General features: G+C 44.3%; 2 protein-coding genes across 2 annotated transcripts in view; both read right to left on the bottom strand.

Moving 5' to 3' along the window:
- Positions 1 to 556: 556 nt before the first annotated feature.
- On the bottom strand, positions 557 to 2,769 carry LOC131887693 (uncharacterized). The gene is made up of 7 exons (XM_059236341.1): positions 2,616 to 2,769; positions 2,268 to 2,511; positions 1,861 to 2,202; positions 1,672 to 1,789; positions 1,327 to 1,542; positions 884 to 999; positions 557 to 824 (listed from the first exon to the last, which is right to left on the bottom strand). Exons 1-7 carry the CDS (start codon positions 2,677 to 2,679, stop codon positions 635 to 637), a joined length of 1,290 nt encoding a protein of 429 aa, XP_059092324.1. The 5' UTR covers positions 2,680 to 2,769; the 3' UTR covers positions 557 to 634.
- A 3,738-nt stretch (positions 2,770 to 6,507) lies between these two features.
- Positions 6,508 to 27,228, bottom strand: part of LOC131887692 (protocadherin Fat 1-like) — a 32,862-nt gene continuing 12,141 nt past the window's right edge. The window contains 3 exon segments of the mRNA XM_059236340.1: positions 6,508 to 11,432; positions 11,478 to 12,105; positions 14,601 to 21,497. Of these exon segments, the coding sequence (XP_059092323.1) occupies positions 6,709 to 11,432; positions 11,478 to 12,105; positions 14,601 to 21,497 (12,249 nt within the window). The 3' untranslated portion in view covers positions 6,508 to 6,708.

Raw genomic sequence — 27,228 nt, 5'->3', positions numbered from 1 at the left:
TTCAACAAATACTACACTATATTCAGTATACGGCGAAAGTATGTAGTGAAAGTAAGATCTTTTATGTTCCTTTAAGGTACTTGCAAACACAACATAGTTGATGCAGGACTTAAGCATAAATGTTTTTCAACAATGCAAGGTGATGTTGTTCAAAGCACATACAACAACAATAGTTTATTTAACAAGATAACTTGCTTTAATTTTTTGGCTTTATCTGCCAACCATACTTTAAGTTAGAAAAGAGGCCTGGTATGCTCATTCAATAGAAGAGAAGTGTAAAGCTTTGGGATTTCATACAAGTGCGCACTGTGGTTCTACCATGAAGAAAGTGTCACCACACTTCTTACTGATGACAAAATGTTGGCACCAAATATAGGTTTTGTATTTCTACATGTTTTTGTCACTTGCCATGTAATGACTTCTTTATCAAGTGAATGTTGGACTCAAATAGTTAAAAATAATTTTCGAACGATTTCCTAAGACGGCAAACAATTTTGTCAATGATAAGAGAGCTACAAGACTCAAAAGTGGATTCGGAATTTTGGTAGACCCTGTATGTTAAGGCAAACTAGAACGCATTTATTTCTCGCACCTTGAAAAAAGTGAACATTAAAATTCATGAAAGTTTCCCCAATCATAAGTCGTACTTCATATGAAAGGTATCTCCATCGGCGTATTGGATGTTTTCCAATCCCACCGTTATTTTTGCTTCTTGCTCAGTTTTGGGGTCGACCTTGTAGATGTACCACTGCAGATTGTCTCTCCTTTCGATTCCATTGATTTGACGAATCACTTGCCCAAAAGGTGTTGATTCAGATTCGTAACTAAAAGTAGAAAACCAATTACAAGTTATAATTGATTTTAACCATTTCCATCTATTTACTCCAGGACAAGGGGGTTCTCTTTTTGATAAGCTTTGAATGCCTCATCCAGGTTTCCCCCTGGCTTGGCCAAAATTTGACCCACCACAGATTGCTTCGACACAATGTTTTCGGTAATCTGAAAGAGCGGTTGGATCTTTATGGTTAGTCTGAAAATATGACGCTAACTTGCAGAAGTCTCAATTCCTAATATACAGAAGGAGGTGCATACGATAGCCGTAGTTCAGGGTAAAGAGAGTCGATTTGTCGTCATAGGGTCCTCAAAACCTTGGACGTTTTTTTTCACTCAAGAGTTCTTTCAAGCAATTGGCCATCTTTCCAATATACAGCTATCACTTGAACTCTTTTCTTGCCAGACCCCGTCACTACGCCAATGTTCATTGAAAAGCCTCTCAAACGATGGTGCGATGGTGCAACACTCGTGTATGTACAGGAATGCTCTTACTTCATAATTGATTTTGACAAAGTCTTTGTCGGTGGTGTCCAGGATTGATGGCCTCGAGCATGGCGCATCTTTGATGTCTTGTGCCGAAAAATTGCTGATTGCCGGGATGACCAAAGCGGTGACCACCACCGACCCTCCAAAACTTCCGTCGGGTTTTTGCAGGGAAATCAATTGATCGCGGAGAGACTGCTCATGTGGCCCACCATGACCCAATGCCTACGGAAAGGCACACATACATCCAATGATCAATCACTTGCACCACGCGCGCAATAGTTACCCAAATCCGGTCATAATCCTAATGAGTTCAGGGGGTTAAGAGCTCAATTAGAGAAGGCTTAGTCGTACCTGCAATGCCAGAGAGGTCTTGTAGAGCGTTCCATATCCGTTATCTCCCACTTCCAGGCTTTGAATGAAGCCTAGGTTGGATTGGAATGCTTCGTCGATGCGTTTCTTCTCGTCTGGCCTGAAATGACCAAATATTGGAAGTTGTACAAAGAAGAAGGAAAAATCGAATCCCAATCGCACGATCCTTACGCTTGATATCGGTCATCATCCCTCAGACATTTGAGCGCAACCAAGTTCAAGCAAGCCCTTTCCAATTCGTAGAGTTGGTAGTCTCTTCTTTTATCGGGGTTTTCGTGGACAAAGTGCTTCAAAAAGTGAATTACTCGAGGCGAGACCTTCTTTCCGTTGCTGCAGAGACCCAAAACCAAGGGCCCCAAGGAAACCGAAACCGGGAATTGCTTATGCAAACGATTGGCCATTTCAGCGGCTAAATCGTAGCCGTAGATGTTGGTGATGTCCAAGCAAGCTAGTTGGAAGGCACCCACAAATTGCGTCAAGAGCGAATCGTCCACAGCGTCAATGCCTTCGCCCCTGAAAAACAACGGATCATCATCAGTTTTTTGACTATTGCTAGTTCCAATTAGGATTGATTTTGCCTTGAAACGAGCTTGAGGAATGCCAATTGGACACTCTGAACGGTGGCGACCACTTCTGTACGCTTTTCTACATCGCGGGTTGTGGTCCCCCTGAGACGCCATGTTGGATCCGCCGACGAAATGCCCAAGAATGCGGAGGGTGCTTCCTTGGGCTTCCAAGAGAGATTGACGGGATCACGTTGATCCAAAAGAAATTGAATAGCCCGATCCAAGACTTGGCGGGCTCTTGTTGGAGAATTCTCGGCTGTAAATCAAATACAAAATAAGCACATGAAGCTCTTATGACTTCAGCAGAGACCATGAACACTAGTATTCCCACGTGGTCAGGCATAAATTTCTATTTCTTGCCTAAAACTGAAGGATTGTTGGCCACGAAAACCACGACCAGGATGATGAGGGCTTTGAATATCATTTTGTACACTATTCACCGCTCTTCACGTTCAATTCAAATTCTTACTAACCTCAAACCGTTTTGGTGGGCCAAGGATGAACAAGAGCAAGCAAGCAAAGACCGAAATCTGTAGTGGAAGACAAAAAAGCATGTTAAGGAAGGCTTGAAATAGACTTTAAATTAAGTAGAGGGAATATTTAAGTATTTTTACTTTGCATACGTTTTTGTCATAGATGTTAACCCTTTAGGCGAACAGACTCAAGAGAAGCATTTTGCCCTCTATCCTCTGCAATTTGTCTTTTAGAGAGGCTGAGGAAATTGTAACGAGGAAATACTTCAAAAAAAAAACGGGAAAAACAATCTTGTGCTTTGCATTATTGTTGCAAAATGGAAAATGAATCAATGGTTTGGGATTTCAGCAGACATTCAAAAGACTTTTATTAAGATGAAAGTAGTGAATATTTCAATTACAAGGGAAGGAATGAAGTAGAGGGCTAGTGACAAGCCTTCTAGGGTGAAAGATTTCGGGCAAAAATGTTTATTGCGTGGTGTTTAAAATTGATTTTACATTATGTCAAATTTTAAATTTTCACGCTTTAATGACTTACAATTCAATAAAAGAGATAAATGAAATTAGGTCCCCTTAGTCCCCTACAGAATGTCTCAGAAATAGGGAGAGGCACATTTGTGAAAAAATGTTGTCAATGAAGCCCTCTTTTAATTCATTTGCACTTTTCACATTTATTTGCACCATTCCACGTTTATTTTGCCCTTTTTCTGCATATTGGCCAAAAAACGGGGTTTGGATTTTTTTAATAATAACCTTAATTGCGACTCTTGGTCATATCGAGATTGTAAAATTTATAAAACTGTATGTATAAAATCATAACCAAAAATCGTTACAAGAATGAAAGAATGAAGTGGTAAAATGATAAAAATAGTTAACGAGATTGTAATATCACGACAGAGATGACAAAATTTGGTTCAGTGTACATGAAACAGTGAAGAGGGGAATCACAGATGGAAAAAATCTACGACTGGTTCTATATGTACAACGCTCTAATAAAAAGCAAGATGGATTATTGCATTGAATTTTATAGCCATAGCTCAGCATTGAATAGCCTATTGACTTTGCAAAAAAGCCGTCAGATAGATTGTCAGGGCACAGGCGAAAGCAGATGCTCATTTTGCTTCCAAAACAGGAAGTGCCTACGACTCAAATTTTGACGAACAGCAACCTTTTATTTGAAAATTTTATTCTAAAATTTTATTTGAACCATGAACAGAATTGGGTCAATGAACCTATAAAATGTACTTGATCCTCGCAAACATCGATTGAACTGTGATTGATCTAACTTTCAAAAGATTTAACCAGGCCTCGAATAACATGGTCTTTTTCACGTCAGGCAGAAATTGAAATGACTTATGAACGATCTGGAGAACAAATATGAATCAGAAAAACCGGTTAACACAACCCAACTCCTCTTCACTGCCAAATGACCTTTTTCTTCAAAACTTAGGAGTGACTCCTAATGAAAACGCTTGACAGACATATTTATGATTGAAAATAAATATGAGGCCTAAACAAATCAAAAAAAATCATTCTAAAAATATTGCCATCATGTGTTGAAAACAAGCCTTATGGCTCAAGAGGATCTTGGGGGTTTGCTGCACTTCTACTTTTATACCAATTTTTTATCTTTTTCTTTTTTAACTACTTTTATCGCATTCTGATTATCCTTTTCACCATTTTGGCACTTCAACCTCAAATTTGCGTCTCATATTTCATTATGCACAGTATACTTAATCATAGACCACTGGATCAACTGGATACACTTAAAATATACACCTACACATAAGGGAAATGCACATGCAAATAGCTGCATGCAGGACAGTGGAATTGCCACATCTGCGAACACGTCCAGTGCTAGTACTTTGGTCATTCATTGAGATCCACAGGGTATGGTAAAAAACCCTGCCAAGTTTCCAGAGAAATACTCAAACACATTTTAGCATTTTTCTAACTCGTAAATGTATGAATATACAGCCTGACTGTTTAAAATGAATATTGAATCGTTAACCTCCCAACATAAAGTATTTTTACGCTCCTAGGAGAGATTATGAAAGGTATTGTACCTTGTGTGTAATTTCGTTATTGTTACATTTATGTTCAACGGTGCTTATAATTTCTGGTTAACTGTTTGCTCAAATGCCAAGACATAAAGATATGTTTTTCTTTGTCAAAGAAGCAAAAGGAACAACTTTTGTGAAATACACATGTTTAAAAGTAGCTCAAGTAAGTGTGTTAAATCATTTGAAACACATTAAAATGCGTCATTGTCAAAAACGTAGTCAATCAGTATTAAACATGCTCTTAGTTTTGTATTGACTTAAAATTTCATAAACTTCTATTTAGCACATGCTTACTTATTACAACTTAAAGGTTGCGTTTTACGTCTTAAAAGATCGAAAAATGGCCTAATTACATTTACAGTTATTTTCAAGGAATATGGATTGTCTTTTTCAATGACACGAAAAGAAATAATATTTCTCCATTTTCTTTAAGATTTCTTTAAAAGCTAAATGTAGCGAAAAATGTAGCTTAAACCTTACAAAACATGTAAAATTGCCTATCATTTTACTTAAGTGCCAAAAGCTACACTATCCTATCATGATCCTAAAATATTTGAAAGATACATGTGGCAGTTTAATTTTCAAATTTGTCACTTTTTTCAATAATTGATTTCTACGTACTAGCGATGATTTTATTTAACGTTAATATAATTTTGTCGAAATTCAAGATTAAGCTTGATTAAAGTTGCGATTTACAAGCATGGCATCACAATTTTGAAATATTGACATTAAGTAAGTTTTAAGTTTTATTGCAAACTATATTCGGGGTTTTCTACCTGCTTCAGAAAAGTGAAATATTTTCATTTATATTTTAGGCATAGAAAAAACTTATTATATCTCTTGGCAATTGCTTTAAGATATAACCGGAGCAATATATAGTCAAATTTGATGCAAATACAATCTTTGAAAACGAGATATCTTATCATTTGCTTCATGGATTTGAATGAAATTTTAGTTGGAAACGCAAATAAGATTACTTCCAACAACTATTGATTAGGCTTTTAAAAACATTATCTCTTTGTAGGTTTTAAGTTGATTTATATTCTAATCTGAGCTAGAACCGAAGATGATTTTTTACAAAAGTTGTTCCTTTTGTTTCAATAGCAACGAAAATCGGAAAATCGTTATTAGAAGTCTTGGCATTTGCAAAAAATCTTTAGCAGTATTGTGGGTACCACCGTGGTTACCAAATGAATGGCGAGAGGGGATCAATTACAGATAAAACGACAGTAAGAGATTCACAAACAGGTTTTTATTTCATTTCGCACAAATTCCAAGGCGGTTTGACGATAATGATGCAGTTGTTTTTTTATTGTTATAATCTTTACGGCCAAGGCGGATGTACGGTATTCGCACAAATTCCAAGGCGGTTTGACGATAATGATGCAGTTGTTTTTTTAATTGTTATAATAATGCCACATTTCGAGCATGAGGCACATTTCTGAGACATTGGTATAAAACAAGAGAAGAAATCGACCATTGTGCGCGATACGATTAAAGGCGATTATTTCAGAATTCTGACTACGATTTAACAGAGAAAAAGACATTGACGAGGGAAAAGTCAAACGACTGGTAAAAATTGTCGCAGGGTCAACGGAGACAATGAGTAACAGATTGGAGACTTGGTGCATTCAACTATTATTGTTTTAGGCATTTTTTGCTATTGTAGCTTAACTATTTGGTTGCGCGTAGCTAGGATAAGGGCGTAGCAGGGGGTTCGTTGATCTTTTTTTAATCCTAACATTTATTATGTGATAATATTGAGATCATTGAAGTCTAATAATGTGAGGCGTATAAAACTAAACTTGTGGGATTATCGAATTTTGCATTGATTGATCTTCCTTCTTTCAATTCTTCTTCATTGTCTGACAGGATTTGTTTTCATCTTAGAAAGGAAGTTCTTCAGGGTCAGAGTGTTTAGACCCTTGTAACACGTGGATTTTTGAGTAGTTTCATTGGCTTCACATCCACCACAGGAGGCTCGTCATCATCAGAGTCCTCAAGCTCACAAATGTTGTCCAATTCACTACCACCATTATTCATTGGAGGCGGATTCGAAGCGTTTGATCTTCCACTGCCTTCTTTCGACAAAGACTTGGCTAGGGGTCCACTCGAGAACGTTGCTGCCGGAGGTTCAGGTAGGGCTTGTATGGACCCGTTCATGTCGGAGTTGGTCTCTGAACCATTGGCATTCAGATTGTGTGATAGAATATAGCTATTGACGTTGGGTCGCGGAAAGGGATTCCGGGACAACATGGGCGTTTGCTCATCTGTATCGGTTTCGCTCACATTATGAGCGGGCAGGTAATTATTCAGGTGCAGGTGGTAATCGTAACTGTTGGGCAGTTCCTGTGCATTTGGTGATAAGTCATCGGCACCATCCGCAAAATCGATGTCATCATTAGCGGCCAAGAGCTCCTCCATACTTTTGGTCATTGGTTGTCGGACGGGGAACACGGACCCTAACTGACGTCCATCTTCGGTCCCAGCGGTTGAAATCGCATCAGGATCCATAGATTGAGCATCCTCATTTAAGGTCTCGATGTCTCGGCTGGGGTCCACGGGTTTTCCGGGAGGAGGAAGCGTGCTCACTTGATGAGCGCTCAACGTGATGTCATTGGAGGTCGAGCTACTTCCACAACTTTCACTCTGTTCCACACGGCCTGGGACTTCGGATAACTTGGGCAGTGGGGTGTGCTGTTCGTTGTTCAGGTCAAAACTGTCCCAATAATACCTTTGAGAGGCAGTCTCGTCGGCCATGGAGGTGGGTAGTGAGCTCAGGGAGGCCGCTCCTTTCACGGCAGGAGACGGGGATTCGACCGGAAGATGGACTCTCAATTTCCCGGAAGGATGTCGCATGTCAGTTTTACTTTTGTGAAAGTAGTTATCCATGAGGTTTCGATCCACTCCTGTGGCTCCTCGTACCAATTCAGGATGAATGGAGGGAGCCACAGCTGCAGTGGGCTTTTGTATGTTTTGAATAAAATCTTGAGGTCGTCTTGGTCTTTGCAAAGTGGCTTCGAGTTCATCGGCCGCAGATCCATAACTTCTTACTGGGGCCTCATAGTTAAATGATGTTTCTTCCTGACCCAATGAAGGGGCGTAATAACTGGCGGGTCTTGTCATTAGGGCGTGGGGTGGAAGTAGGGGTAACTCTTGCTGAGCTTGCTCCAAGTTGTTCAGCTTCTGCTCTCTTTTGGAATAAACAGTTCCGGCACGATTATGGTTCAACGTGACATTTTCTTGGTTGTCCTTCAAGTGGTAGCTGGCACCGTTGCGGCCACCCGTGATGACGCCTCCGCCATTGGAGGTTTGCTTGATTTTGATCTTTTTACATAGTATTAAGATCATGAAGAGTAGCACGATGAGAAACAGCGAACAGATGATGGCCACCACTTCTTCCAGTTTCAAGGTGTAATTGTCCCGTGCATTGGCCTCATGGAGTCTGGGAAATAAAGCTTCGTTCTCATTGCAGTACAGACCTCTGACGGATTTTGGGCAGAGGCATTGGAATCCACCCTCAGTGTTGATACAGCTCCCGCCATTTTGACAGGGATTTTGATGGAGACACTCATTGATATCGATCGTACAATTCTCGCCCATGTATCCGCGACACTTGCAGATGGCACTTCGAGTACCTTCCTCACAAATTCCCCCATGTTGGCAAGGATTGGGATTGCAATATTTTCCATAATGACACCGCTTGCCACTCAAAGAGAGGGGGCACTCACAATGGAAATCGTTCTTAAGATTTAGGCATTTCGCACCGTAAAGACATGGGTTAGAAGCACAGGGATCCAGGTCATAGTCACACTGGTCACCCTGGAATCGAACGGGACAAGCACATTGGAATTCGCCATTTTGCTCCGAACAAGTACCCCCATTGAGACATGGCTGCGATCCACACACTCCAGGGGACGAAAGCGGACCGCATTTGAACTCGACGTTATTGAATCGTCTCAAATTGGCCACTTGACTGTGATCTGTCAATTGCACCGGGAGTGCAATTCCATCCAAGCGAATATCATCCATGCATCCAACGAAACCTTTATTGAAGGTCTCAGCCCCGCCTCCGCCCGTTTGAGACACAAACGAGACTTCGGCACCAAAATAGACGTCGGAGTCCTCCAGGTTCAACATGTCGTTCACCCCTGGGGCAGCACCTTGCTCTTCGAACTGATCGTCCACTGATATCTTAGCACTATTTCCATGTCGTTCCAACTTAATTGTGTGCCATTCACCGTCGTCGATTTCCATTCCACTTAGTGTGACTAGGCCTTCACCACTTCCGAAGTTGAAGCGATATCGAATTTTGCCATTGACAATTTCCAAAACGCTTTAATCCACCAAGCCCACTGCGTACATGATGTTCCCGGTTCCATGAAGGGTTTTCAAATTCAGTCCAAGGGAGAGATGCCGTTCAATTGAGCGGAGCATGTCATATTGGGCGTAGCTTTTGCCACCAAATGTCATTGGATTGACAATACGGCATTTTTTGCCCTCAGATGTTGCACAGGCAGTGAGGTTCACGTTGCACAAAGCCCCAGTGAGGCCTTCGGGACATTGACAAGAGTAACCCTGGAATGAACTGTCGGGGATGCATTCTTGGAACGTCGGGCAAGGTTCTCGAGCGCATTCGTTCATGATGATCTCACATTGATCCCCAGCAAAGCCCTGCTTGCAAGCACAAAACTTTTGATGTTTAAATTTGGGTGCCACAAAACTTGCTTCATCCGTCGAAATGGCAACCACACGGTCTTCTCCTAGCTTGCCATCGTTCATCACGATTTGATCTTGGCATGATCCATTCTCACAACTTGTGGGTTCACATTCATCTTGCTGAATTTCCACTAATCGAAGTCCCACTTGCTCAGACAGCGAAGACAATTTGGCTTGTTCCAGGGCCGAGCGGACTTTCTCTCTTGAATAGTAATCGCGCTTAGATTTCTTCACTACAAAGAGAACCTCTAAATTGTTGGCATTGAGCCTCCAAGCGAGTTTTTTCTCTGAGTCTTTCTTCATGTCTTTACTCTCTTCGACCACTTCCAGAGGAGGCAATGAAGCAGATCGTTGTGCTCGGTTGGATGAGGAAAGGCCGGACTGAAGGCTCAAAATGATGACGTCCTTTGTTCTCACTTTCATTAAGGTCTTGATCATCTTCACAAAAGTGCCCTCATAGCTATTAACGAATTCCTCCGCTGACACTGAGCCAAATCGTACAAGTACGGAATTATCCAACATTTCATCCGAGATCAGATGGACCAAAACTCGGGCTTGGGCGTAGGTGGTGAATTTCCCATCGGACACTGAAATGTTCAGACTGTAACTACCCACATCTAGGCCTTGCAAGGCCATGATCGTTCCTTTGTTATGATCGATCTCGAACAAATGCGATTGTGGCGGCAGATTGAATAGGCTGTAGGTGGGAACGAGTTGGTATTGGAGCTGATCAAATGGGTCTTGATCGGAGGCTTTCACCTTTCCGATAACGGCTCCGGGGAAGTCATCTTGATAGGATTGAATCATAGCGTCGAATGGAACAACAATGGGCGGGAACTTGCTCTCCTCGATGATGTTGACGGTGACGTAAGAGTCGGAGAATAATGGCGGCGCTCCGTTATCAAACACCCGGATCTGAAGGAAATACTTGCTTTTTATTTTGTGGTCAAACTTTGTGGCCGTTTTCAACGCTCCGTCCTGGTCCACCCGAAATGAGTTGTCATGGTTTCCTGCTCGAATGTCATATGTGAATGGAGCTCCGTTGGGTTCGTCGTCTGAATCTGTGACGGTGAACAGCTTCAAAACATGGCCTATGGGTCGATCCTCTTGCACGTGCACGGTATAGTTGCCTTCGGGGAAGATGGGTGGATTGTCATTGGCATCAGCCACGTCTATGTTGATGAGAACGGTGTTACTCATTGGTTTTGGCTCGCCATGATCCGTTGCTTTGACCTCTAGGATGTAACTTGGCACCATTTCTCGATCCAATGGACTGCTTACTATGATTACTCCACTATGCTCGTCCACTCGGAACTGATTGTGTCGATCTCCGGATTCGATGGAAAACGAGATTCGTCCATTTTCTCCTTGGTCTAAATCGTTTGCTGTCAGGGTTAAAACGGTCTCGCCCACAGAAGCACCTTCATTGATCAAGGCCGCGTAGGAGATTTGACTAAACATCGGCATATTGTCGTTCACGTCCTCCACTGTAATGTTGACCGTGGCATGGTTGCTTAAAGGAGGATCGCCTCCATCTTGAGCTTGAATGGTTAGGAAGTATTCGGATGACTTTTCGTGATCCAAATCTCCAGTCACGATGAGAACACCGGATTTCGGGTCGATCTTAAATTTGCGATGTTCGTTCCCGCCAATGATGCTGTAGGTGATATCAGCATTCACACCCGAATCTCGAGATGTCGCCAACACCCGGACCACATCGGCACCTTCGGACACGTTTTCATGGACGGAGGCAAAGTAGAATTTGGAAGCGAACTCCGGTGGATTGTCGTTCACATCCAGGATGAGCACCATCAAGCTCGTCTCCGAGAACAGCTTTGGTCGCCCTTGATCGATGGCTCTGACCGTCAGATTGAACATGGCTTGCTCTTCGCGGTCCACGGGCTTGGTTAGACTCACGATGCCTGACATGGGGTCGATTTTGAAATGCTTGGTTAGACTCACGATGCCTGACATGGGGTCGATTTTGAAATGCTTCTTCCCAGCATCCCACAATTCATAAGTGATCTTTCGGTTATCCCCTTCATCCAAGTCTACGGCCAGGATCTTGGTCGCTATTGTGCCCACAGGCATATCCTCTCTGAGAGAAGCTGAAAAAGCCGGTTGGGCCCATTGAGGGGCATTGTCATTCACATCCAGGAGAACGATTTCCACATGAGTCTGACACTCCCACTCCGGCATTCTCGCGTCTTGGTCATGGGCTTCCAAATGGTATGTGGATCTGTTCTCTCTGTCCATAGGCAACGCAGTGGTCAAGATCCCTGTTTCGCGATCAAGAGCGAAGGACTCTGCACCATCTCCAGTCAAGTAGAATATCTGCTTAGCATTGGCTCCTTGGTCCGCATCTTGGGCCTCAATGTTGAGGACAAAGCTGCCTGGATTTACGTTTTCGAAGAGCGTTTCCTTGGAGTAAAGTTTCGAGCAGATCGGTGGGGAATCGTTGTCGTCCAATATTTCGATGCTCACTCGACAAGTGCTAACAAAAGTTCCATCCGTGATGGCCACTTCCAAGCGATATGAAGAAATAGTTTCTCGGTCCAAACGTCGCGAAACGTACATTTCGCCATTTCTCTTGATCTGCAGAGCAAAAAGAAGGAGCAAAAATTAGAGGGGCTTCCCAATCTCAGTTTCAAGGTCAGATCGCTTGAACAGTCATGCCCAATTGAATACATTTGAAAAAAGGATTGTCCGAAAAAGCGAAAAAGGGGGGTAAGGGGCGTATTTCCTCGTAAGACAATGTGAGAAAAGAACTCCTTTCACAAGGAAAGAAGAAGCCTCACAATTGCCGCTTGCTTGGTGCTGTCCTCGATCACAATCCCTTCACAATCGCAACTCCAAATAGCTAGCTGGCTAGATACCCACCTAATCCATTTTCTCTGGTCGAAAGTTGAGACACACTAGCAATCCTTCAATCCTTCAAGCCTTCGTCAATGTTTGTGGTACTGTGTCCATTCGACAGAACAACAAGAACACAAACGGAAAGTCCAAAGCTGCCTTAATACGCCGATATGAACAAAGCCTAATAATCATAGAGGATCAATCCAAATTCTGGAACATAACTCTGAACTTTGCTGAGCGAGCCAGAGCAGAAAGAAGAAGAGAGAGAAAGAGAGAGAAAGGCTCTAAAGTTTTGCCAAAGCCCGAAAACTTGTGCACCTCTGCTGCTAAGTCAAGCGAGTTTCCAACTCTCAAGGTTATGATCCAAGTTGAGACCTCTCCTTTCCAACCTCTCGCTTTTAGGCCTACTAATTTGGGCCCCTTTTAAGTACTCGTAGGAGCCCCTGCAATTTGAATAATTTTTTTGCGGAGGATCATTATCTATCCCTTTCTTTGTTGCACCCAAAATAAGGGCCCATTTCGAATTTCAGCGAATCCATTACCTTCAGTCGGAATGAGCGAGCGAACCAAGAGGTATTAATTCGTTTCGCTCGTGAGAAATGCATTTCAAGCGGAAATTTTCGCACTAGATGGTATTGGATTTTTGCGCCTCTTCTGTTATGATTAAACTTTGGCAAGAGCCCAGAGTCCATTGAACAATTTGGGAGGTCGGATTTTCGAACAAGCAAGCCGAATTACTGGCAAGTTGTTTTCAAACGAAATCATATTTGGTCTCACGGAAACACCCTTTGGCAAGTAATATAAATTATCGTCCCATGTGGCAAGTCTGTTTGTGTTTGCAAATACGCCGAAAGTACTCTCTAACACACACACACACGCACATCGCTGGGATTTGTACAAGAGCTCCCTTCACCAAATATGGCGTTCACATAATATGGCTTAATCAAATCCTCAATCAAGGTCAAAAAGGTCAATTTTCCCATGGCGTAAAGGCCTTGAACAGCACTAAGCACGTTTCGTGAGTGGAAAAAACAAATTATCCCAACCCAAAATTTGACAACTGACACGAAAATAGACAAGACTTTTCAGTTACTAACGTCGTGCATGAAAAAAACTCTTACACGGCTTTCTACAGTTCATAAGCAATGTAAGATATTCAGCTTTCCAACCAACAGTATCCACGCAAAAACAAAGAAGTATGCTAGACACTTGAGCAGTCGAGACATCACAGGTTTGAGAGGGGAAGAACAAAAACAGCCGTCCATTAATGATGTCAATGATGTCTGGCTTCCGCTCAATCTCGCGAACAGGGGGATAACAACCGACAAAACTTTCAAGTGCGCAACTTCCGATCGACGCTTCGGGGGGCTAAATGATGAAGATAATCTACAAATAGTACTGGAAGTTGAACCACTTGCGTGAGTGCTCACACAAATTTTCGCGTCAATGTCGACCTTGCCTGGAACTTCCCTCCGGCTTCAAGGACATAACGAAGGTGGGCTGTTGGTTCTGGGTTCCCATGCAGGCAGTCAGAGTCTTTAGAGAATGGTTGTGTTTAGTGCCAAGTTTTATCAATGTTGCTCTTTTCCTCCGTCTTACTTCTTTCATTGTGCACAGGAAATGAACGAGTGAGCAAAAAGTGCAAGTTGTACGCCCCTAAACTCCATTAGCTCTCATCTTAAGGAAGCTTTCCAAGAAAAAAGAAGGCGCGCACAATGCTCAAGTGTCACTCTAAAGATTGAAAGTGACGAAAAATGAGAAAAACCTTTGCCACAGCCTTTAGAGCATTCTATTGGTGCTTGCCTGTCTCTAAGAGGGTATCCATAATTTTCAATCAGCAGTATGATACAAGCTCATCCTGTCCCGATGAGGGTGCATCATACTGCTCAATCTTGTACGTACACTAAACATTTTGATGTGGGCTGGACGAAACGATGTGATAGCCTGCTCTCTCCCTTCACAGATCTCTAATCGTTATTGTAGTAAACGTACGGTCGGTTGACTTTGTGAGAGTCTGTGGAGAAGATGACTCATAAAGACAAAGGAATCAAATTGGGCGCAATCATTAACAACGAAATCCCTTATCTTAACAGCAATAACAAATCTTGGTTACTGATGATCCAACTCCGGCCAACGAAACATGGAATTAGAAATACTGTACGTTGCTCACTTTCCCCGTGCCAGTTCTCTGCCATAAAACGGACATAAATCTCGATTAAGATCTCAAATCGTACCTGGAATTGGCCTTTAAGGTCACCCTGTATGATGAAGTACTCGATCTCGGTTTTGGCCTCGCTATCCTTGTCCTCGGTTTGCAACTGGAAAATGATCGTTCCTGGCAAAGCACCTTCGTTCACGGCGGCATTGTAATGTCTTTGGCTGAACACTGTCGGGTTGTCGTTGGCATCCCTGACTTCAAGATGAACCAGAGTGGACGCTGTTTGTTTCGGTTTTCCGTTGTCATACGCCTCAATGGCGAGTTCGTAGCTGGTGTTTATTTCGTGATCCACCCGGCCTTGTGTAGTGATCCACCCGTCATTGGGGTCGATGTGAAACAATGAGGCCAAATGCTCCGATTTCTCGGCGAAGCGGTAGCGAATTTCACCGTTGTTCCCATAATCGAGATCAGTGGCTTGCACTTGAATAACGGAGGTATGAGGTTCCACTGCTTCAAACAGGGACACTTCGTACTTGGGCGATTGGAACTTAGGGGCATTGTCATTTTCGTCCAATATCTGAATGGTGAGGTCGTAGTAGGAGTTCAGAGTGGGACTAGCGTCGTTTTCGGCCAGAATGGTCAAACCATGCTTTGACTTCAGTTCTCGGTCCAAGTGACCATTGATGATGATCCTGCCATCTTGGTCCACTTGGAACAATGAATCTTCACCTTGATAGTTCTCACTCGCCATTTTGTAGCGAACCACACTGTCGAGGTCGGTTGAGTGAGCTCTCATTTGGGCCACGACCCGCCCGATGGGACTGTTCTCGAGAATGTAGTAGACACTATCTCGTTTTTCAAACACAGGGGGAGCGTCCAATGGGCTCATAATGTACACTTCAATGGGGACGTCCGCATGGCGAGGTCGGTCTCCCTGATCCGCAGCTCGCACGAAGAATTGATAAATCTGGTTCTCGAGCCCTTTGGCAGACTGCTTTAAAACGATTTGTCCTGTGTTGGCATTGATCTCGAACACCTTGCTCACCTCGGAGGTCTTATTCTCGTAGATGGAATAGAACAGCGCTGCATTGGCCTTGTCTTCATCGTCCCAACCCTCGATTTTGGTGACCACTGAACCCACCGAGAAGTTGGCAGGAATTGTCACTTTGTACTCGGACAGAGCAAATTTGGGCTTATTATCGTTTTGGTCAGTGATGGTCACTTTGAGTTTGGCGAATCCATTCATTCCTGCAGAATCCGTTGCCACTATGGGTAGTTCATACGTATCTTGTTCTTCCCGATCGAATGATTTCAAAGCCCAAACAAAGCCAGTAGACGCGTCCACTCTGAAGACTTTGGATAGCTCGTCAGAGGCAAGGCTGTAGGTGATACGATCATCTCTGTCTGCATCAGAGGCTGCAATTCGGTAGATCCTCATCATTTCGGGCGTATTTTCAGGGAAGCTGGTCTCGTAGATGGGTCGTTCGAAAACGGGGGCGAAACTATTAGCAGACACCAAGGAGACCGTTACTCGAGCCCGATTCGAATAGACTCCATCCGAGACTGAGACATTGAGGGAATACAACGACTGATGATCAAAGTTGTGCAAGTTTACCAAGGAGATCACCCCTGTTCGCTCATCCATGGAGAACACTTGGTGTTGGTTGCCTCCGATAATGGAGTAGACGAGCTTATCTGCATCGATTTCATCCAGATCAATGGCTCGAACTAGACCCACAAATTGACCTCGTTTCGAACGATCTGACAGTCGCAACATGTACTCGGGTTCTTCAAATGTGGGTGCGTTGTCGTTAGCATCGTCCACGATCACCTTGACCAAGGCTGAGCTGGTCAGAGGCCTTGGGCCTTTGTCTGTGGCCAAGACAGTGAAACTGTGCTGGCTATCTCGTTCATGATCGATGGCTCGTTTTAGAAAGATATCTCCGGTCTTGGCGTCGATGTTGAAGTACCTAGAAGAGTTGGACCGATCTGGTTGAAGAGAATATCCAATTTCTTGGTTCTGACCGGTGTCTGCATCTGTGGCAAAGACAGTTATTACTTTTGATCCCAACGGGAGTGCCTCGGATATCTTTACTTCGTAGGAGTCACTTTGGAACTTCGGTGTGCAATCGTTGACGTCCTCTACTCCTAAGAGAATAATAACTTCGGCATAGCCTCCGTTCACACCATCCGTGGCTCTGAGAGTTAGCTGGTAATGGGGCTTTGCTTCAAAATCTAGAGCCTCAACAACAGATATAACTCCCGAGTTGTGGTCCACCGAGAATTTCTCTTCCTCATTCCCTTGTTCCAGGGTATAAATCAACTTTCCCTCCTCTTCATTTGGACTCTCGGCTTGGACACTCAAGAAAGGGGAGAAGATCTCGACATCCTCTCGCACACTGGTCTTGTACAGTTGTTCCAAGAAGATTGGAACGGATTTATCAATGACTTTGATATGGACCGTGACCTCAGCACTGAATGGAGGACTTCCTCCGTCGTAAGCCGCTATTGTCAATCGGTAATCCTTTCTGTAGTTGTCGAGCTGTTTTCTTAATGTAATTTGCCCTGACTTTCTGCCAACACGAAAGAGCTCGCCGTTGCCTTTTACCAATTGGAAATAGATATCTCCGTTGGCATCAGTATCTTGGTCTACTGCGCTGACACGCAAAATGTGGGCATCCTCCTTGGTTTCTTTAGACATCACAGCATGATAGGGTTGATTCGTGAACATGGGTGGGTTATCATTGATATCCAGCACTTTCACTTCAACAATAACGTGAGCCACACGAGGCAAGGCTCTTAATTGGTCCACACTTCTCACCTCAACCACAAGCTCATAGAGGTCCTTGAGTTCGCGGTCAAAAGCTTTGCCTACCGTTCGAATCGCCCCTGAGGTTTCGCCAATGGAGAACAGGTCGGTGGGATTGAGAAGTGAGAATCTGAGGTTTTCATTCAGAGAGGCGCCCAGAACGGTAACCACAACAATCACATCCGTCTTGGTCGAGTTTTCCAGCACGGTGGCAAAATAGCGGGATTTCCCAAACACCAGTCCCGAGTTGTCTGAACGTTCCACGTTAATGCTAACCACGGTCTGATCCGAGTACTTCCCTTCGGAAACGGAGATCTCTAGTGCATAATTAGACGACGCCTCCACTTCTTTCTCTTTAACCACTAGGACCTGCCCCGTGGCAGGATCTATTGTGAACCTTCCATTTTCGTCCCCTCCGGTGATCGAGTACCTCAAATTGCTTTGAATCCCCTGGTCTGGATCCGAGGCATTCACGCGTATCACGGATACATCTTGGAACGTCGGCACCAACAAGACCTGTGTGTACTGTTTCTGACTGAACACGGGTGGCGAATCGTTCTCATCTATCACGTTAATTCGAACTTTGGCCAGAGAGAGGGAGGCCAAACGAGGGTGGCCTCGATCTGAGACGCGAACGTAGAACTCATACCAAGGCTTCTTTTCAAAGTCGAGATTCTTGATGGTTCGAATGGCTCCCGTGCTTTCATCAATGGCGAAATAACGCTTGGCTGTCTCATCCATTATCTCAAAGAAGAGAAGTGAATTGACGCCCATGTCGGCGTCAGTGGCCTTAATAACCAAGGGACTGTGAGACTCTAGCAAGATCAATGACCCCGTGGAAGCGGACTCGCTCACACGACCTTCAAAGGAACTGCGGGCAAACCGGGGTGCGTTATCATTCAAATCCAACACGTGTACATTCAAGGTACAAGCTTCTTTCATGCCCACGGTGTTGGACACTTGGATGGTGAGATTGTAGAATCGTTTCTCTTCAAAGTCCAATTCCCTTTGGGTCATCACGATGCCAGTGCTTGGGTTGATAACGAACATGGAGTCTTCGTTGCCTTGGATGATATCGTAGCGAAGACTAGATCGACTTCGAGCTCTCACTTGAATGATGAAATGACCGCGGGGCTGATTCTCGTACACCTCGGTGGCATAATGCGGTCGCTCAAATCTGGGAGGAGCATCATCTGCCATAGTAACCAATATATGGACCGGGACTGTATTCGATTGGGACACCTCTCCATGATCCGAGGCACGAATTGTGAGCATGTATTCACTCTCAACCAACATATTCAAAGGCCTGGCCACCGAGATCAAACCGAGGTTCTCGTCAATGAGGAAACTATTGCCCACATTACCCGAGGCAATTGCATAGGAAATCCGACCATTGTCCCCTTGGTCATTGTCGATGGCCATCACTTGAATGACTTCTGTGCCCAATTCGGCGGTCTCGTGAATTTTTGATTGGATCAACTCGGACAAGAAGGTGGGTGCATGGTCGTTGTGGTCTTGAATATGGATGATCACTCGGGCATAATTAGATCGAGGAGAGAGTGTGCCCTGATCTGTTACAGCTATCGTAAGGACGTGCCTTCGATTGCGTTCGTGGTCGAGCCTTTCTTGGATTGAGATCACTCCATTAGTTGGGTGGACGTGGAACTTATTCCAAGACATCGGGTCTTGAGCCGAATGCAGAGAGAAGAACACTTTGCCATTCCTTGCACTATGACTAACATTGAGACGCGTGACTTCAGAGCCAATGGCCGCGTTCTCCGAGATATCGATCTCGATTCGGGAGGCCTCAAATTCAGGCCTCACTTCACTCACTTCAACTACCTTCACGGCCACGTACGTGAACGAGACGAACTTTCCGTCGGAGACACTCACCGTGAGATTGTAGAACGGTTGTCGCGCACAATTGAGTGTTCTAGCCAACAAGATGCTGCCTTTATCCGGGCTAATATAGAAGTCCAGCTCTTTATCCCCTTCCACGATGCTATACCAGAGCTGATCCCCAACATCTTGATCCTCAGCTTGTATGAGGGCCACTAAATGGCCCACCTCATCGGTCTCAAACACTTGCGCTGGTCGGGTATTTTGGATTTTGGGGGCAAATTTGGAATGAGATTCAGCCATGGGCTGGATTTGGATGGAAACCCTGGACAAGGCTGATCGAGGGGATGCTCCGTGATCAGTGGCCTTTACGAGGATATCGTACTCTTCCCTAGCTCGTAAATCATTGATGGCATAGATCACACCGGTAAGAGAGTCAATCTGAACTTTTCCCTTGGCCGGACCAGCCTTCAAAGAGAAAGAGAGACGTCCATTATCCCCTTCATCGCGGTCTAAGGCCATGCTTCGAAACAGAGGCTTTTTGTGGGTGGCGAGGGCGAAACTCTTTTCATTGAATGCCTCCCAAGTGGTGTTTCCAAATTGTTCTTCCCATTGTTGGTTTTCTCGTTCGAATTTCTCCCTTCCGTTGGCTAGTACATCGTCTTTGTTATTTAAACCGAGTCCGTCATCTTCCCCACTCGTTTCCTGGTCATTCTGAAGCCGATGACTTTGTGGGTGAACAATGGTTTCTGGCAGTTGGACTTTGTACACTCTCTCCAGGAACTCGGGCTGATTATCATTGACGTCCGTGACCGTCACAATCACTTTAGTCGTTGAGTTCAAAGCGGGTTTACCATTATCCGAAATCCTCACCTCCAAGACGTGCTCGGCTTGAACCTCTCGATCCAGGAGTCGTTTGGTGGTGCTCATGATACCCGTGTTGGAATCCATATGAAAGAGAGATTGTGGGTTCCCGGTAATAATCTCATAAGTCAACGTTTGAACACTGTCAGGGTCGTCATCTGCATCCTCAGCCTCCAATGTGACCACATGAGAGAACGGTTTGGCATTCTCCGGGATGCTCGGTCGATACAAAGGCTCTCGAGTCAAAGGGATGTTATCATTGACATTAAGCACTTCAATGTACACATATAACTTGGAGGACAAGGGCACTGCGCCAAAATCTTGGGCATAGATTGTTACCCAGTAATGGGACTTGGTCTCTCGATCCAGAACCGCAAGAGTCTTGATATTGCCTCTGTTATCAATGAAAAACGTGCCCAAACCGTCGCCTTCGCGAATCGAATAAGCGATACGACTGTCATCGGAATCTTTGGCATCAAAGTCTCTGGCACTCACTGTGGCCACATGTGTGCCAATCGGTTTATCTTCAGGAATGGCAGTTCGAAGGAAGAGGCTGTCAAATCGAGGAGGAAAAAGGTTTTCGTTGACGTCGAGTATTTCGATGATGAACGTACACAACGAGGACAAGGAGGGTGAGCCTTCGTCTCGGGCTTTCACCGTGAGATTGTAGAGTTGTTTGAACTCGTAATCCAATTTAGATTTCACCCGCACGGTGCCAGAAATTTCATCAATCGAAAACTCCACGGGAGTCGTTGGAGAACTGGGGGAGAGGCTCCCCTCGAGGGAGAATCTAATTTTACCCCCTTGATACAGGTCGGGATCGAAAGCGTCCACCATCCCCACCACCGCCCCTATGGGCAGATCTTCTCTCACCTTAACGGTGTATTTTTTCGCTGTAAATTGGGGAGGCACATCATTCACATCCAAGACTCTCACTCTGACCATGGCACTCGAGGAGAGCGGGTTAGTCAAACTGCTGTCTGTGGCACGGATCCTGAGGTCGTAGAACTCTTTTTCTTCCCGATCTAAGGCTTCGGACACCACCAGCATCCCAGTTAGAGGGTTCAATGAAAAGGCTTCGGTCTCTGTGTCTAAATGGTAGATCACCTTCCCATTGAGACCTACATCCCGGTCGGTGGCGTTGAGGGTCACGACAGGGGTTCCTTTGCGAGTGTTTTCGGGGAAAAAGAACGAGAACGTGGACTTGAAGAATTGTGGGGCGTTGTCATTACAATCTTCCACTATGATGTGCAGTAGTCTGGAGGCAGATTTTTGCGGGACCCCTTGGTCAAAGACGGTGATGTTGAGCATGTAGTCGGAGGTACGCTCTCGGTCGAGATAGCCATCGATTCGGAGGTCGCCAGTCTGGGTGTCAATCTTGAACACTGAGTCCACGTCTCCATCTGATATCACGTACAGAAGGGCACCGCTGAAGCCAAAATCTCGATCTCGGGCTACCACCTGCAATGAGAGAAGTAGAGAATCCATCTTAACGAGAGAGCACGGACTTTTATTTTCTGACACCTCCAGAACTTTTCCCCTCCTTCAGGCCTTTTTGTTCAAGGTCAAAGGAGAGTGCTCCTTGAGCCAGCAGTTTGCTTCAGTACTATACTGCCACAATGGAAGTGGTACTGGTGGTGTTGGTGGTGGTGGTAATATTGGTAGAAGACGTAGTACAAAGCGAAAAAGTGCCCCTAGTTTGTCTATAATCCACAGCCTGCGTGACTCGTCTTCTGGGCATGAACTTCATTCTGGGAATATTGCTGGGATATGCAAATGGAATTGGGTGAGTGCCCTCTTTGCTCCTGCTTTCGTAGGGCAGGCTAGTGTTCAGTTCATGCTTTCAAACGAGTTCCAACAACATCTAAATATTTTTGGAACGAGAAGGTGCTGTAAATCATTACGGAAAGGCTGCCCATAACGTGTTATTAGTATTGTGCTCTTTTTTAGTGCGTAAACAACCTTCAATATATCGTCGCAGATACGGAAAACAACCATCCATCATCACCCAAATGGAGACCCAAGTCAGAGAAAGGAAATCATATTCAACTTAATCCACAACTTGGAACTTTCCCAGCGGGACTTCCTCGTTCGTTCTCATTTCTCAACTTGAGTTTCAGCCTCACTTATTTACCAACACCTTTCACATCGTTACGGTATCCCAGCGTTATCCAACCACTCGGTCATCATTTCTCGGGATTAGGCTTTCAAGGTAGTTAGCCTGATATACGTAGACTTGTATACCGAGCTCTTGAAGATCACTACTACCCACGTGAGCAATTTGTTATCCTTCCCATACTTTCCCCTCTCTTAAAGAAACATGGCTGGCTGATGCGAAGGTTCCTCCTATTCCGTTGAAAGGGAAAAGCAACTGAGATCAGCGAGGGGGTCTTTCATTCTACATTTCATTTCAGCATGCCCCGCGTGCATAAGGCTCGTCTATAAAGCGAACCGATCATTTCGAAATGAAAATGGAGGTCCTTTTCCCACTTTTTTTTGTTCCACCACGAGAAATGGTGTGTGGGTTTTGTGGATGGAAGACGTTCCATTTCCTTCCATCTTTCCAAGGTTGTTCTGGGGAAAAACTACCGAGTTTAAATGGGATATTTAAATTTTGAATCCCTTCTGTGGCGGTCTGATGACAAGGGAAAAGTTTCCTGGATTTAGAGGCTAGTAAGGAATTGGTGAACTCAAACGGGGTTGATAAGGTATAAGCCTTTTCGGACATGTGGTTGTTTCATCGTTCATTACTACAACCGGACACGACATAGAGCTTCCCAGTCCGGAGAAGCAACGTTAGATGGTAAAGTGTTTCTTCTTCGCAGGCCCCTTGTTTCTTTTTCTCATCAAATATTTATTCTCACGGAGAGTAAATGATAGTAATTCCACATGGCGATACATCACCATGAGAAAAAGCCGCAGACGAAATCGAAACCACGTTCTTTGAGTTCTTTTTCAGATCCCCATGACCCTCTGAGCCTTTTTTTTTAAGTAAGCACCAAAGCAAAAAGATGGAAATGCGGCTAATTTCCCGTTCGAGGCCGCTCAAGACCGTTAGCTTCATTGTTGTTGTTGGTTTGAAGGCTCCTGCCATCGTTTCCACTTCCTCGACCGAGATGGAAATCACAGCGATCCCTTCTTTGACAAGTGTAAAAAACACATCTCCAGCCAATGGCCCAGTAAGGGGAAAAACTCAAGACCATTACTTTTCTTTCACCACACAAAAAAGGGGCAACCAACAACAACCAATGCCCGCAGCAGATCATCAACAGACGGGATTGTTTGACAAATGAGGAACTTCCAAATAAACAAGGTGCTTTTTTTCTTTCCTCTTGTGGCTCACTTTTGATCCCGGTTGAGCCTGAGCTAGCTAGCTCGCTCTCACACCCACAACCTGTGTGAGGTTGGGGTGAAGAACCATCACTTTATCATGTACAGCTCAGCTCACACTGATGCGTGATGCTCGTTATGAACCCTTGGCAGATGAAGACGGCACTTCTGGTGCTATTGCTACAGTTGTTGTTGTTGCTGTTCTTGTTGTCACAGCTATGGGCTAATGGTGGTTGAAACCTATCTTAGGGGAGAGTAAACAAGCTTGAGGCTAATTATTAATCACAAATGAAGCCAAAAGCGAAGGGAACTCGAGAACCTAGGGTGATCGTGAACGTGCCATGTGTTCAAAAGGTTGGCCCGAAGTCAAGCAGCTTTCTCTTGGCAACTACCTTCGGAAGCATAATGCCCTCAACACTTCATTACAATAGAGAGCTCGCAGGCAAAGTAAATTAACACCTGACACGAAAACCAAAAAGATGCTTTCCAAAACGATAAGGCTAGGCTCGCGATGCTTCGTCGTTTGCATTTTAGAAACGTAAATCGTCTCTAATCATCTGCTGCAACGACGGTATTGGGATAAGGTCGGGATAATTCTGTTGACGTATCGCCTTGTGGCTGAGTAAAGTGCCCTTAGGGATTGATGTGGACTCTGCCGACCCAATTGGGTGGTGAAGTTAGCGGGGGTGGTGTCTTCTGGGCATTCAACAACACGGAATGGATCCTCGGAAAGGAATAATGAGCTGCCATCCCGCAAGCTATGTTCTCCCCACCCAAAACTTTCCGTTGGGTCGCCCACCACCACAATGGGCAATGTTACTCGGCAATTCAAGGGGGAATTTCACAGAAATCTGGTGAGTGGCTTTGGGGAGGAGAAGAATCGTCTTTACGAGATAGTGGATACCATAAGGACGGTATCCGACGTACCACATATATATGTATACTGAGGCACATTCGCACACAGCATCTGAAGCTAAGTCTTTTAGCAGAGCTCGTGTGGTCGCCTATAAACACGGGGTAAACTCTATCTTGACAAAACCGGGTCGTTGAAAGAGCTTAAATACACACAGAGCCTGAAATGAGGCACGCTTTCACTTCGGTTTGAGTTGTCTTGAAATTTGAGCACTCACTCCTGTCAAACGTTGCCAAGATGAAATTCATTCCAATGGAGCGAACGCCAAATTACCAACTCAAAAAAATAACTCTGGGTGCAATAAAATGCGGCAAAACGAGTTATCTTGGCCTCAATTTTCCCTGAGGGTAATTCTTTGGAGGGTGTTTCAAAGGCAGATTTCGTTTCGAAAAAGTCACTTGAGGGAAGGAGTGCAATGGCCTTAGTCTTCTCCCTTACTTTTTCAAAGGGCTGGAATGGCCACCAACGGCCTGGACATTTCACAGGGTGCTGCTGATCACGGTGGTGGTGTTCATTACTCTGTCGATCTCGTCCATGACTTGAAATGAATTTTAAGGAGCAAAAAATCTGACTACCTGGCTAAACTGTCGCTCTTCTGAGATAAGCCACAAGGGATTAAAATCGACATGCTGGCACCATTAGTCACGATGTCCTCAATGGCCGTCAACTGAAGCCTCTAATTGGCATTTGAAAGCGGCAAAAACACGAACAGGTAAGCCAAATAGTGCCACCCTCTCGACAATAAACATTGCTAATCGCGCTTCACAAGATCCACGGGGATAAGGTCCATAATCAAATTACTAAAGTGAGGGCTCATTCATTACGCCATCTCATTTATCATTCAATTAAAACGAGGAGCCCCTTCAAAGGGGCTCTGTTCGTGGAACAAGTATGACATCCGACATGCTTTTCCCTCCATCCCCTTTTCGTTTTATCGTCTTGCTCCCTATTCATCACGTGGTCGAGTGGAAGCCAATGAAGGGTGAGTATTTATGTTCCAAGAGAAAGACACCACCAAGTAGGGAAGCTGTCTGTGGCCTTTCTACGAGCTCGGGACTTATCAAAGAGGGAAGGTTTTTTTGCAAGAATGGCCTAAGTTGAAACAAAGATGAATGTCTGTTGGGCTAATGAACAAACAGCCTAAAGGGCGGCCAAGATCAGATTAGAAAAGAACAACAACTAATGCATATTCGTCTCCTTTGGCCAGACTAACAATGCCACAGAAGGCAGATCCTCAGCGCTGATATCCTTCTGAAGTCGGGTCCAGTGTCTTGAGAAATGTTGGGTAATAAGTGCATCAAGTGGAGAACTGGATTTTTAAGGCCATCAATTGATTGGGTGACGGCTGGGTTATCAGTTGGCCACACCAATATAATGAGACAAAGACAAGGGCTAAAGCTCTATCCACGAGGGTGAGAGAAGGGGAGCTTTGAAGAGCCCTCTTCTCCGTGGATTTCTGACCTAATTGAGTAACGTTGGCAAGTTTTTCCCCTCTTTCCCTCGTCACTATCAGAATTTCGCTCGATCTCTTTGCCTCCCGACAAACCCCCGACAAGTGATTTTATCATTCGGGCCTTAAATTGCTGTCGTAAAAATCGTTTCAATTATGTTTTGTTGCCCAGTCAACCAAAGACGAATTTAAGAGACTGCCTCACATTTATGTGAGTGGGGTGTGCGAGAGTTTGGCTTTGTGTCTTGATTTAGATTATTAGGGTTCTAGATCAGAGAAACGACATAACTTTCAGACTCACAAGCGCGTTTTCCAAAGGGACTGGAGCCCTAAGTAAGCAAGTCTTTGTTTTTAGACTATGAAAAAGCCAAACGAAAGATTCTATTGCGACATGAACAGGCCTGTGAAGTAATATCTTCATGTTCAATCTTACGTTGACAGTTGAGGCTTGCAGAGCACAACCATCTTCACTCCATTCCAAAAATTCAAGCTATTAATATATATATAATTATTATTAATATAATAAATTGCCTCCCATAAACATACTAGCTTTGGCCAATACTATATTCTAATCTGCAAGGTAAGTTCATACTTTCCACTCTTTCAAACTGTCCCTACTGTACTTCTTGAGTTCATCACTCTCTCTCTCTCTCTCTCTTTCTCTCCGTATAGTGACTCTAATTTGGATACATGAAGGGTTGTTGGCATGAAGCCAGTCTTGTCTTGAAAAGATAGAGAAGAGTTTCTTCTTGGCGTTATGGGCAACAATCGAGAACATGTTCCGCCACTTAAACAGCCTGACTTCTTCGCTGGCGAGCATTGGCCAAAGCAATTCCAACGATGGCAATAAAATATTTCGACGACGAGTTTTCATTTGTCATGACACCTTGGTGTGGCACCAAACAAAAACGTTGACAGGATGAGAGCGATATTAATGATCTTTTTAGGCAGAAAATTCCTCTACCCTCTTCGAGTTTAAGCCCGGCGAGATCTGGCCGTCGGGTGCATTTTGAGAGTAAGGTAAACAGAAGTGTGAAGATCAAGGAGAGAAACGAAGGTGATGGTGGTGGTCTTGGTTTGATGATGATAAGTACACTATACTGCATAGGGGAGAGTGAGTGGCTTTGAGGCCAAACGAGATAAGAAATTGAAAGGGATTGCTTCCACCGTTTACAACACACGCAGATATATCGGCATGTCTAGTACCTTGTTAGCTCCGTACAGTACAGGGTAGTCCTAGATTAGCGTCGACTATGACTTAACCAGATCCGGTACAAAATACGGCAATGGAATGGGGGTTTAAAATAGAGATATCAAAAAAGTTCTGGGTATTGTCAAAAAAGTAATTCTTACCATAAAGACCATTCCACCGATGCGCCTTTCAATTGGCTTGCAAAAAATTGATGCTTTCTAAAGTAGAACGTGTCTACTTTTAGGCCAAGTTGCGTTTCAAAGCGAATGGTCAGATTTGCATGAAACTTTGTCAGGATGGTTTTTAG

Source organism: Tigriopus californicus, chromosome 10 (assembly GCF_007210705.1).
Source record: "Tigriopus californicus strain San Diego chromosome 10, Tcal_SD_v2.1, whole genome shotgun sequence".
In the NCBI taxonomy this organism is placed as follows: Eukaryota; Metazoa; Arthropoda; class Copepoda; order Harpacticoida; family Harpacticidae; genus Tigriopus; species Tigriopus californicus.
Note: the sequence above shows the minus strand (reverse complement) of the source record. Positions and strands in the feature narration are given on the sequence as shown.

What these genes read in the sequence shown, in the direction of transcription:
- LOC131887693 (XM_059236341.1), bottom strand. Translation starts at nt 2,679, where the DNA reads ATGATATTCAAAGCCCTCATCATCCTGGTCGTGGTTTTCGTGGCCAAC. An exon ending in AGACCTCTCTGGCATTGCAG is followed by an intron (nt 1,543 to 1,671) that starts GTACGACTAAGC and finishes GCCTTTCCGTAG; the next exon opens with GCATTGGGTCATGGTGGGCC. An exon ending in TTGTCAAAATCAATTATGAA is followed by an intron (nt 1,000 to 1,326) that starts GTAAGAGCATTC and finishes CCGCTCTTTCAG; the next exon opens with ATTACCGAAAACATTGTGTC.